Source organism: Neltuma alba, unplaced genomic scaffold (assembly GCF_004799145.2).
Source record: "Neltuma alba isolate B1F8T4 unplaced genomic scaffold, ASM479914v2 tig00003204_pilon, whole genome shotgun sequence".
Classification (NCBI taxonomy): Eukaryota; Viridiplantae; Streptophyta; class Magnoliopsida; order Fabales; family Fabaceae; genus Neltuma; species Neltuma alba.
Window position 1 is genome coordinate 98,202 of NW_021633187.1, and position 13,096 is coordinate 111,297.

At 33.7% G+C, this 13,096-nt stretch overlaps 1 protein-coding gene across 1 annotated transcript; it reads left to right on the forward strand.

The window, feature by feature from the left end:
- Positions 1 to 1,651: 1,651 nt before the first annotated feature.
- LOC114740936 (uncharacterized) lies at positions 1,652 to 2,113 on the forward strand. The gene has a single exon (XM_028929189.1). It carries the CDS (start codon positions 1,652 to 1,654, stop codon positions 2,111 to 2,113), a length of 462 nt encoding a protein of 153 aa, XP_028785022.1.
- The last annotated feature ends 10,983 nt before the right edge of the window (positions 2,114 to 13,096 follow it).

Genomic DNA, 13,096 nt, shown 5'->3' on the forward strand with positions numbered 1-13,096 from the left:
GAATAGCTTAGAGCAGGCTCTTGAGAGGTGTATTGATAAGAAATTGGTTTTAAACTTTGAAAAGTGTCATTTTATGGTTGATAGAGGGATAGTCTTAAGTCACCTCATCTCCCAAAAAGGGATCGAAGTTGACAAAGCCAAAATTGAAGTTATTTCATCCCTCGCTCCCCTATCCCACTTATTTAAAGGACTCAAGGCCTTTCTTAGGGCATGCAAGTTTCTATTGGCGCTTTATTAAGGGCTTTAGTAAAGTTGCCTTGCCTCTTTCTACCTTGTTAAAAAAGGATGTTGAATTTAAATTTGATGACAAGTGTAGACATGCTTTTGACACCTTGAAATCTATGCTTATTTCACCTCTTATTCTCATTGCACCTAACTGGAATTTACATTTTGAATTATCTTGTGATGCTTCTAACTTTATAGTAGGTGCCAAGCTTGGACAAAAGAAGGAGAAACAATTTGGAGTTATCGCATATGCATTCAAGATGCTTGATTCCGCTCAAGTCAATTATACCACTATAGAGAGGGAATTGTTTGCTATTATTTTTGCTTTGGATAAGTTTAGATAGTATCTGATAGACTCTCGAGTGGTTGTTTTTAGAGATCATGTAGCAGTTCAGTACCTATTTAAGAACCCTCAATCTAAACCTAAATTGCTGAGATGGGCTTTGCTGTTACAGGAGTTTGATATTGAGATCAGAGATAGAGCCAGAGCAGAGAATCATATAGCTGACCACCTTAGTCGGTTACCTGAAGGCACACAAGGAGTTGACTCTTTTGATCTTGTTATTGATTTATTTCCTAATTCTACACTTTTTTCCCTAGTTGTTCAAGAGCCTTGGGACTCTAACATAGGTAATTATCTTGTCGCTGACCTTGTTCCTCCTTCTATGTTAAAATTTCATATTGATAAGCTGAAGAGGGAGGCAAGATACTATATAGGATGCTCCAATACTATGAAAGCAATACAGTGACCAGATCATCAAACGCTATGTTCTAAACAATGAGATCTACTCTATCCTTATCTTTGCATATTCTTTATCTTGCGAGGGGTATTTTAATGCTAATAGGACTGCTAAAAGGGTCTTAGAGTGTGGTTTTTATTGGCCTTCTCTATTCAAGGATACTTATTCTTTCTACAAGTCTTGTGATAAGTGTTAGAGGTTTGGAGGTTTAGGTAGAAAGCATGAGATGCCTCTAAGACATATGCATTTTTGTGAAATCTTTAATGTGTGGGGCATAGACTTTATAGGTCCCTTCTAGCCATCTTTTGGGTTTTTATACATATTACTTGCAGTAGATTATATGTCTCGATGGGTAGAGGCAGTGCCAACTAGGAAAGATTTTGCTTTTATGGTTGCCAAGTTTTTACGTTCTCATGTCTTTTGCAGGTATGGCATTCCAAGAGTAATCATCGTGACCAAAGGAACACAGTTCTATAACAGGACCATTAAGTCTCTATTGGCTGAACATGGAGTCAATCACAAGCTTGCCACTCTTTATTACCCTTAAACGAATGGGTTAACTGAAGTCTCTAACGAGGAAGTGAAGTAAATACTTGAGAAGATTGTGAAACCATCTCGTAAGGACTAAAGTGAAAGGCTTAAGGAAGCTCTTTCGGTTGCTCTATGGCAAGGCTTGCCATTTGCCTATGGAGATCGAGCACAAATCTTATTGGGCAATCAAGGCATGTGATGCAAATCTCGAATCTTCACTTGTCAATTGGAAGATGCAACTCCAAGAACTTGAAGAAATGAGGCCTGAGTCCTATGACAATGCCAGAATCTACAAACACAAGCTGAAAATTATTCATGACAAACAAATTCTGAGGAAGCAGTTTCATGAAGGTGACAAGGTTCTAAAGTTTAAAGCCCAGTTGAAGCTGATGCTTGGGAAGTTTGTCACCAAGTGGGAAGGTCTATTTAAAATTACTAAAGTATATCCCTTTGGCACAATAGAGCTCGTAGATGAGGAAACCGGTATAACTTTACAAGTCAACGGCTATCTGCTGAAGCATTACTATGAGGAGCAAAGACCCCCTGATCATATGGTTGTTCCCTTCCACCCTACTATTTTACTTCCTATTGTATTGCTGGTGATATCTATTTGCTGAGATGGTCAGGAGTAGGTATGGGGGAGGGAACTTTTCCAGTAGTTGTCGTTGTAGCTGTTTATTTCTGTTAGTAGTTGTTTGTTTTGTTTCCTCTTGATTCTATCATCTCTTTTGATCACTTGATTTATACTTGTCCGTTTTCATTTCACATTATCTTCTCCTATCTCTCCCTTCTCCCTTTTTTGTGATAGTGATGTGTCATGCTTCGATTTCAAATCGGACTTCACAACTTCCATTTCACCTGAGAGTTTAAGTTAAGATAATGTTATTTTTCTTACATTGAGGACAATGTATTGATCAAGTGTGGGGAAGGGATTGTTGTTGAGTTGTTGAGATGATTTTTTTTTTTTTTTTTTAAAAAAAGTTTGCCTTTGGATTTGCTCCTATTTTCTAAGTATTGCTGCTATAATTGCTCTCTCCTTTGCCTTATTAGTTGCTTTTGGAATTACATCACATGATTTAAGAGTGATTCTTACTTAGGAATTTTGCTACTAGTTTATGTGTCCTCCTATTTTCACTCGCCTCAGTGTTTTGCACTACTGTATGGGCGATTTGCTATTTTCTCTATTGCTGACTTGACTTTTGTAATCCTTAGGCATCTCTTTTAAAATCCTTTTACATAATACTTGTGAATGTTGCACGACTGAGTTTGATTGCATTTGATTTAAGTGATCTATGTTCTTAGTTGGTTAGCATAGTAGAATGCTTTTGGTGTAGTGTTATTAACCTTGTTTCATAGCTTGATCCTTAAGGAGGAAACATCTTGGAGAAAGCCTTGATAGAAGGATTTTTGAGCCATGTATTCTTTCTTATCTTATGTGATTTTCTCCTAGTTTTGGCTAACCTCTAGCACTTATCTAGATTCTTTTTCAAAGCTGCATTAATACCCAGATTTGTGAGGATGATAAGGGCATTCATTTCTAAACCCTTTACCTAAACACAAGCTACTTCATTTAACCTTTGTTTACCTCTTTGAGCCTTCACTTTCATTTCACTCATTGCTTTTTAGCAAATATTTTGCATGAGTTACATTTGGTTTTTCATTTTGAAAAGTACATCATTAAAGTCTATATCTTTGACTCCTTGGGTTTAGATGCCCAAAAAAAAGCAAAAAAAAAAAGAGAGAAAAAAAGAATACAAAAGAAGAAAAAGAAATAGAAAAAGGCAATAAAGAAAGAAATGTATAGAAAAAGCCAAAGGAAGAAAGTTATAGAAAAAGAAAATAAGTTGCAACAAAAGAATAAATTTGAAATAAGGCATTCAATGGTGGTTTGAAGAGTAAGGATTTCTGTTTTAAAAGTTTAAAATCTTTAAAATCTGCACTTTGGTGTTCTTTTATGATTGTACTTTAGCTTACTTGAGTTGATACTATACTACTCATGCATTTCACTTGTTAGTTCATTTCATTCATTTGGTCATGCTTTCCAACATTACAACCTTTTGTTAACCTTGTGAACTTCATGTTATTTCAGCACCTTTTGCCTTAGTTATCATACTTTTTGGTGAATTAGTGCATATTTGGAAGCATTTATGATAGGAAAATGTGCATAGTTGATACTTGGGCTAAAGTTACGGATTTATGGTTAATTGTTAATATGTTGCTCCCAGTTCATCAACTTTGGCTTTCACATTTTTGTTTTGTTTTGTTAGGTAGTTAAAACCTGCTAAGGGAGCCAATTGAAGCAAATTAATTAAACAGAGAAAAGATCCAAAACAGTGAGTTGCTCACCTTAGCCAGCAGGAATTCTTGGCTGCAGCCAACAGAAGAGACAGAGAGGAATTGGCTGCAGCCAAGAAAAGCTTTGGCTGTGGCCAATGGGAGATTACTGGTGCTATGCGTTTTGAGGACAACACACATCTTATGTCAGTAGACGTGATAAAAAAGGGAGAAAAAGGACCGAAAAAAGGAGATCTGGACGTAAAGGGAGTTGGTGTGCTAGGGCTTTGGGAGATTGAAGAACTTGGAGCAAGGAATTAAGTTTTAGAAGAGATTTGGAGCTCTTTCTTCTTGGTTTTCCTGCTATTCTTCCCTTTCCTTCCTTGTCATCTGCTATGGCTGTAATTTTTCTTTATAGTTGTGGCCTGTGGTTGTTTATGAGTAGCTAAATGTGACGACTGTTCTTTCAAAACCATTATAGATGAAATTCAACAATTTATTCCAAAGATTAACCATGATAGAAAAGAAGAAACCTTAAAATTTTAAAATCACTATCATGGTTAAAAGAAATAAACTTATATCACGAGCACATCGATACTTAACTTAGGCCTTGGACTATCAAAGTCCAGAAATATCATTCCACCCTTAGCCCAAACAAAAACTTATACTTTCAAACGAATGTCACGTGCAACGTCTCAGAAGCCTCTGGCTTTCTAACAGCTCTCTCATCAATTAGCAATAATCAAATGTATTAGTTCACAACATCAAAATAGATGAGTCCTATGTGGCAATATATAACAAGTCAACACATAGAACAAAAGCAAGGAGGCTATACAAGCTATAACAGCACACTATGCCTCCAGAGCCTTCCCTGATGGGCCACCACATGAACTATCGCCTGAAAAATGTTAAACCACGGGGTGAGACAAATGCCTCAGTAACCAGCTTTCCAACTCATCATACATACTAACACGTGCTCGTGAGGTGTCAAGTGGGATAGTTATTAATTCTCGAGAAACATAGATATATCCATAAAAATATAATTTCAATCATCCAAACCCTCACTATGGGGGTCAACACACAAGCCACATAAGTCTATCCCTCACTCTGGGGGATCAATCAAACATATGGGCCTATCCCTCACTTTGGGGGACGAATAAGAAGCCACGAAGGCCTATCCCTCACTATGGGGGACGAAAGAAGAAGCCAACCAATGTGCACCAATGGCGGCCTTACCACGTGGTAGGATAGGACTCAATCCCAAATCCAAATAACAACCAATCATTCACAATATAATAAAAATGTCTCAATCTTTTCTCAGTATAATCCATAAGATATAAATCATATATCTTTTCCAAACTTCTCAATCACAATTCCAAAAATCCCACAAGACAATTTTCATAGCTCAAAAGATATAACATATCTACTCAAGTTCCAAATATCAACTATTATTCTAAAAATAGCAAAATACTCACAAACAATATATTAGCACATATAACAAGTGGAAAGTGGTTACCTCTCGCCAAAGTAATAGAAGGATTACCACGAGGTCAATCTTTGCTCAACCAATAATTAATCTACACAATTAATATAACCACATATTAATATAAACTAACTAATTAATTTATTAAGCTTATATATTAGTTAAATTCCTAATTTAATTTAATTTTCATTCTAAATTCTCACAACTCTTATAATCCAAAATTAAGTATTTAGAACTAACTGATAATTTTCTAACAAGCCAAATTATTTATTTACATCCTCCAACTTATTTACTTTAATAAGAAGAATTTTCCAAAATTTCTAAATATGAAATTACTATATTCTAAATTATAAAAATCTCATTTGAAATTTAAACCTCAAAACCGAACCATCAAAAATTCAATAGTGTCTCAAATATTTATATATATAAATAATCTAATCAAAATTTAATGGCATATATATATTTGCATAAATAATGAGCTTTAACTACAATAATTATTTTAAAACCTCCAGTCACCCAATAAACAAAACTAAACCGATTAAAATTTCAATAATATATCAAATAACTCAAATAAATTATTTAACTTAATTTTAATCGGTATAAATATAATATATCTCATAAATAACATATTTTTTTATTAAAAATTAATTGTAAATACTAAAATCAACAAATGGACAAATCTAAACCGGTAGAAATGATCTACTATAACAGATCTACAATACTGTGGTTAACACTCATCAAAACTAAATACTTGCTCCAAATTCTATACCAAAAATTTTCTCTAAGTAATATAAAATTACTATCATTAGATAGATCTGATTGAGTAGAACAACTTTCATGAAGAGAGTTTTGTAATTAGAAGTAGTTTTACTTACCAAAATGATCTGTAACAATGAAGAGAGAAGGGAGAGAGAGCGACGCTGCGAGTGAGCGAGCGAACGAAGCAACGCGGAGAGAGAGAAGGAGAAGGAGAAAAAGACGGGGAGAAGGTAAAAAGAAAACACTAGGGGTAAATTGAAGTTAAAGACCCTAGGTAAAACGGAGAAAATAACAGTTTGGAACCTTTTTTTTTTAATATTTAAATCCTTAGAGTAGAATTTAAGATGTTACACTAAACACTTCATTCTAGGATTATTTTGAACCCTTGTATGGATTAACTCTTGATTACTCCTCTTACTTTGTGATGAATGATATATATGCGTTTATTTTACTCATTTCTTAATGCTTCTAAATGCTTGATCTTCATTTAGTTGTTTTGTTCACTTGATTGATACTTGAGAAGGTTAGGTTAAGTATAGAACTTAGGTAAAATTGTGCAAGAATTTGAAGTTTGCTTGTTGAATGGATGGTTTTGTTGGTAAGATAGAGATATACTTACCAACCTTGCATAGTCACTATAGGATTGAAGCTTAAAAATTTGGTTTTATTAATTGTAATAAGAGATTGAGCAATTAATGGAATTAAATACTTGTGCTTGACTTGAGAAAGCTTTTACAAGTACTTTTTGAATCCTAGACTAACATATTTTCATTAAAAACATTTATGAGAGGAGATAATTCAAAGGTTATGAAATACAAAAGGAATGAATAATCCTAGGCCCTTTTATTTCTTGAAGTTTAAGAATCAATCGCTTTTATTACTTTTTAGTCTTAAGAGTTACTTTCAAGATTCACTTTTCCCATAAAAGAATTGGTTAGCTCAACTTAATTAAATTCACTTAGCCTTTTTTTGGTCTTGATTTTTACACAAATCTCCGTGGGAACGATCTTTTCTCTTCACTTTATTACTTGTCACGACCCATGCACTTGCAGTGCGAACACCTTTCAAGTCCCCTTGACCATGAGTCTAAGGTACGTTAGTGGTGGAGACATTAGAATCTCTATAAGCTTATGGTAGGTGCTAATCTAGGTGGATTGAGTGAAATTTTTCCCATTTGAGAGATGAGTGAAGCACTTGTACCTGTGTGAGCTCTATTATGTTTCTCTGCCTTTATCCTGCTATGTTTCTTGTGTTAATTTCTTTGGACTAAAGTATTCTATGATTATTGATTGATTAGGAATAAAGGTTGCTTGAGTTAATTGCACATTCATGCTTAGTCGATTTTATATTTGCTTGCATTGAGTGTCTCTGTTAGATTCTTCTTTACTGGTGTTTTGCCTATGATTGCAAAAGGCTAAGTGTGGGGGAGTTGACAAACCTATGTTTTTACATGCATTTTCATATATTTTTGGTGGGTTTTTGTCATTATTATTAGTCCTTCATTGCATCATTTGAGTATAATTCACATTAGAGTGCTTTAACTTTAATTAATGCATAATAGGGGTAAAATTGTCATAATTGTGATTAATTGATTTTTAAAGACAATTATTTCTACCTTATTCTTGAATTTTGGTTGCAGGTTTTTGGTAGATTTAAAAATAAAAATAAAAAAAGGAGAAAAAATATTTTAAAAAAATAAATAGTAAAAAAGGGGGAGCAAAATGCTGCATTTTGCTCCCAACCTAAAATTTTAGTTTAATCATCATCATCTTCAGGGGGAGAGGGAGATTAGTGACGGGCCAGGGGAGTTTTGACAAGAGGCAGAAAAAGCAACCAGAAGAGAGGGAAAGAAGCAGAGGCCGACGGGTGAGAGGACCGGTGTGACGCCGGGGATCACCTCCAGATTCTGTTTCTTCACTTCCACTGATTCTAATCATCATCTTCCTTACCCATAGAATCAGCCATCCATCATCATCAACTTCGTCTCCTTCTCAATGTTCTTCTCTGGAAACCTGTAGCAGAGTATTAATTATAGCAATTCTCATGGCAATCCGTGGCTAAGACTCTGTGATTCTCCAATTCAACAGCAATGGCAGGAGCTCAGATCATCAAAGGGAGTTTTAGTTACTTTAATTTCCTGTCCAATGGTTGTTTAACAATTCCTAGGTCTTAGGGTAGTCATTCCGATTACTGAAAAATTTGTATTGTTTAATCTGATTATATTTGGAGATTATTGTGGCTAGATTACTGTTTAGCATTTGACATTGGGCTATTTATAGCTTTAATTTCAATTATAATGTTGTGGTTATGACATTTGCATTGACTTTGGAGTTAATATATTGTGATTTTCTGAGGTAGCTTGGAATTTTGAATCATAATGTCTCTTTCTAGCTTTAATTATGTTATTTTGGATTTAAGATTTTTAATTAAGCATTAGTATTTAGCATCCTTAATTTCATTTTACTATTCTGATTGCAAATAGTAATTTAGGATTTTGAAAAATATTTTGTGACAATTCGAGGTGGCTCGGTTGTTGGATTAAAAGCTTAATTATAATTCTTAATTCATTGTTTTAACTTCCGCATCTATTGAAGGGAGGATTGCCTTCGTTGTTGAGTTGGAGAATTGATTATTATTATTATTATTTACTCGTGTGTTTCATTTTCATCTCTTTCTTAATCATTCATTTTAATCAATTTCATATAAAAAAAAATTAAAAAAACAAGTATTTTAATTTCAATTCAATTCATGACATTTAGTTAGCAATTCATCAAAATAAAAAATCCTTTTTATAGTTTAGATTACTTGCATTTATTTACTAGGATTTAATTTCATTTTCGGCTCCTCAAAGTGAATACGACCCGGATTGTGCCATGTATTGTATTAATTTGGTTAATTTTTAGAGTAACTCCAAGGTGACAAATTAAGGGCATTGTTTCAGTCATGATCTTCAATATCTGAGCACTTGAAAATTTCGTCAATTTGAGAAGAGTCTGATATTGTTAGAGTGCTTAGCTGGGGAAGTATTGAGGTAGCGGCACCAATCATAAAAATGAATTTAAGCTTGTTGTACTTAGAAATCTCCAGACTCTTCAATTTTAGCATTTGAGATTCAGCTATGGGTAGATTCTTATGAGTCTCTTCATTCCCCAAAAAAATTGCCTCCAACTCCTCACAGCAAGATATGATTACAGAAGTTAACTCAGGAAGACTTTTGACAAATATGAGCAGAAAAGACACATTTTAGTCTTGTACGTACAATTCTTCAAAGTTAATTCTTGAAGGCATTTACATGTTGAACCTTGTACTCCAACCCCAATCTTATAGAGGAAAATGGATTGTACTACACAGTTACAAACTTCAATACGTTTTATAGCTGCCACTGACTTGCATTCTTCATTCCTCAATTGATGGCCTTTAAGTTCCTGCAATTCCTTTGTGAAACAGGAAACAAGGGAAGAAAAGAAGAGGAAAACCATCAACATAATTCCTAAAAACAATAAATCAATATTAATTAAAATTATATATGTACATGTATTATTCTAGAACAGACTTAGTCTATCAAGTTTTTCGTAAATTAAACAAGATATTAGCCATATAAATATATAAGAAAGTAGGTTTCACAATGAAGTTAAGAACAAATTATAACGAGGGCCCCTAAGAGTCATTTCGTTCACCAAACGAGACCATGGGTTAATAGCTAGCCCGATCTGGTCTGATCCATTCACAGCCTTAAGAGTAAATGTTTATTGTGAGCCGTTGAAATGATAAAATAAATCAAATGACCAAAATACAAAATAGCAAAATATAATTGTTGCATTATCCATGCATGGAAATATTTTGAAACCACGGTGTTAGTGAAGTACCATGACAAACTGGGGCAAAAAAAAAAAAAAAAGAATATATAATGTAAGGCAAGATACAGCCCAATTTTTAATAATGTTCTTTGTTAAATAAAGATGTTTGGAAAATTTTCTTTATTGAATGAATAGAAGCCAACTGATTCTCATTTAGTTCCTTATTTTAGTTATAATTTGATTGTTTCCACAATAACTTTTAACTGTTATAGATCGTTGTGGTAATTTTCCAAAAAATTAACAAATACAAATGTTGTTAGTCTACTAAAAGAAGCAAAACAAAAAAATCCATAGTTCAAGAATGATGAAATTTGTAATGTACTCCTCATGTCCTTAGTGTATGACCTAATTAGAGAGTTAATGTTTGTCCTATATCTAAGACCTATTTTATATGTTTATTATTTTTTTTAAATTAATCCTATTAATATTCTCTAACCATACTCAAGTAGGAGAGAAAGAAAAGGAATTAAGAAAGATGCTTAGAGTGTTTTAAAAAAAAATATCATATTAACTAATTTAAATAATATCCTTAATTGACTTAAATTAGTTAATTAGGTTTTACATTAAGAACCAAAGCAGTGTACGTTATTGCTATTTGTAATGGCATTTTAATTTGCATAATATCCAGCACTTCAAGAACAAAGGTTGTTATTGGTAATTGTACTTTTATTTTCATATTGCAAAGTACTCCTTCAATCTTTAATATAAAACCTATTTAACTAATCTAATTAGATTAAGGAAGTTAGATGAGTTAGTTATTTATAAAAAATATGATATATTTTTTCTAAAACACCATAATCATCTTTCTTATTATCCTTCCTCCCTCACTTACTTGATTATGGTTGAGGGAGCATCTATAAGGGTAATTTAAGAAAAATTGATAAATGATAAACCGGTCTTATATTTAGGACCAAAATTAATTTAACAATTAGGTCTTATATTAAAAACCAGAGGAGTACTTCTAAACCAAAGGCAGAGTGAGATTCAAATACTCAAAAAGAATGATGTATAATTTTAGATTAGTTTATTTTTATTTTTACTCTAAATAACAAAATGTGAATGAATTAATTAAGTGAATCATTTTCCAAATTGTATTCAACCACTATTTGCTGTTTAACGCATGCTAAAAAAAATTTAATCACCTGAACCAAGATATCTTTCTTTTTTTTTTTCTGGTGATATGAACAAAGATATCTTTTTATAAGAAAAAAATTGTATTTTTAAACAACTTTTACAAATCAAATTAGAGGCAAATGTGTACTATATTTGGACAATCCCTCCATTCTATTGTTTTTATAGATGGCCACCTTGGATGATGCCTCTCTAAGCAAATTCCAACAAGACTTGGAAGTTCCCACAACGTGAGATATTCCAAAAGAGGAAGAACTATGTGAGTCTCATCTTGATCATGCGTGTGCTTTGCGTTGGCAGCATTTTCACCAAACACTAATTTCATTTGAGGAGCATTTGTTATGGATAGAAGCTGCAATTGCACAAACCTTTGAGCTAAAAAGACTGGGCATACGGATTCTAATTTGTAGCAATTACTGACACAAAATTTTAAATTTTGGGAATCTCGAATCCTCCCATGCATCACCACCCCCCTCTTCTTCTATTAAATGCTTTAACTCTCGACAATAACCTATTTAGAGGCTTTCTAAGGACAATAGAGTGCACGAAGCACAGATAGGGAGGAGAGATGTCAACATCGGACACCAGGAAATATTTAGAAACTTAAGACTACCTAAGGTGCAACCAGTAGGGAATATGCGGAGCAACTGAGAGCAATTGGATATGCCTAATATGTGGAGCAACTAAGAGCAATTGGATATACTTGGCCTTTCCAGCTTTTGGAACAAGCTAAAAGAAGAAGGACCACAACGCAGTTGTTCAAGATTATCCATGACTATTAGCTCTAACTCATCCAATTTGGGACTTGCCGCATCTTCACGAGGAGTGGTTTCGTCGATAACATTCAATCTTTAAACATCTTTAAAGACGAAGTGTACCTAACTCATTCATGCCTCCTGTAGCTTGGACAATATTCGGAATGAAACTAGTGCCACCTCCTTCAAGCTCATAAAATACAATTTCAGTTGCTCTTTGTGCAAGATCCTTGATTCTTGCACCTAACATAGAGATATTTAATTGACCGAAGCATAAAGATCTTGTGCTTTCACTCAAAACTATCGAGGCTATGGCACAATCCCCAATTTCTAAGCTATACATTCCCAATTTCATCAAAGCACTGGAGCCCACAAGGTACTCATAGCAGTTTGCATTTCTTGAGTGGGGAGAATGCAAGGAAACATACAAGTCTTCTAATTGTAAGCATTTTCCTACTACCTCACAACAACATTCATCTATTGCACATCCTAACAAATCTAACAACTTCAACTTGTTTAATTTTTCAATTCCCACTGGCATCCTTTCAAATTTACTACCTTGCAAGTCAAGAATTTCAAGACTTGTGAGGCTTGTCATAAAAAAGATGTCACGTAAATTCCAATATTGTAATTGCAAAGTTTGAAGATTGGACAAGTATTGGATTGATCGAGGTTGTAGTTCAAATCCCATCAAGGATTAACGCAATTAATAGTCAATGCCTTGAGTCCTTTAGTGCCTTCAAATGATGCATGTGATATATCCAAGAGTCTTCTTGAATGTAACGATAGAAATTCAAGCTTTGGGGCATACAATTGAGAAGGATATTAAAGCAATTCATTCTTTTGGTTCCATGAAAATACTGCATAGCAATCTTTTACTGCTTGATCTTCAGGCAATTCATTCAATTGTTTTTCGAAGTCTACAATAAGGGCACCTGCTCTTTAGGTGCTATCCGTAAAGCTACATCATGGAACATGTCATGCATTTTCACACATTTTTCATTTTTGAAGTTGACATAATACATCAACAACAAAGAGTCGGTGAGAACATTTACAGCTATAACATGGTTCCTTACTATTTCAAAAGAGTAAGCATCTTCGCATAGGCCTAACCCAACACCATATCTAAAAAGATCTTCAATGATAATTTCATGATCTTCAGGAAACGTAGGGCAAACCAGCAACAACTTCTTGGCTTCTACAGTTCTCAAGTAATCATAGTTTAATTTGAGACAAGTAAAAACCTTATCCTCATCAACTGGCTTCGAATATCTCAAATTGTGCGATACTACTTTAACATCATTAAGTCCTTTTCCTTTTAAACATGTCTCGAATCTTTAT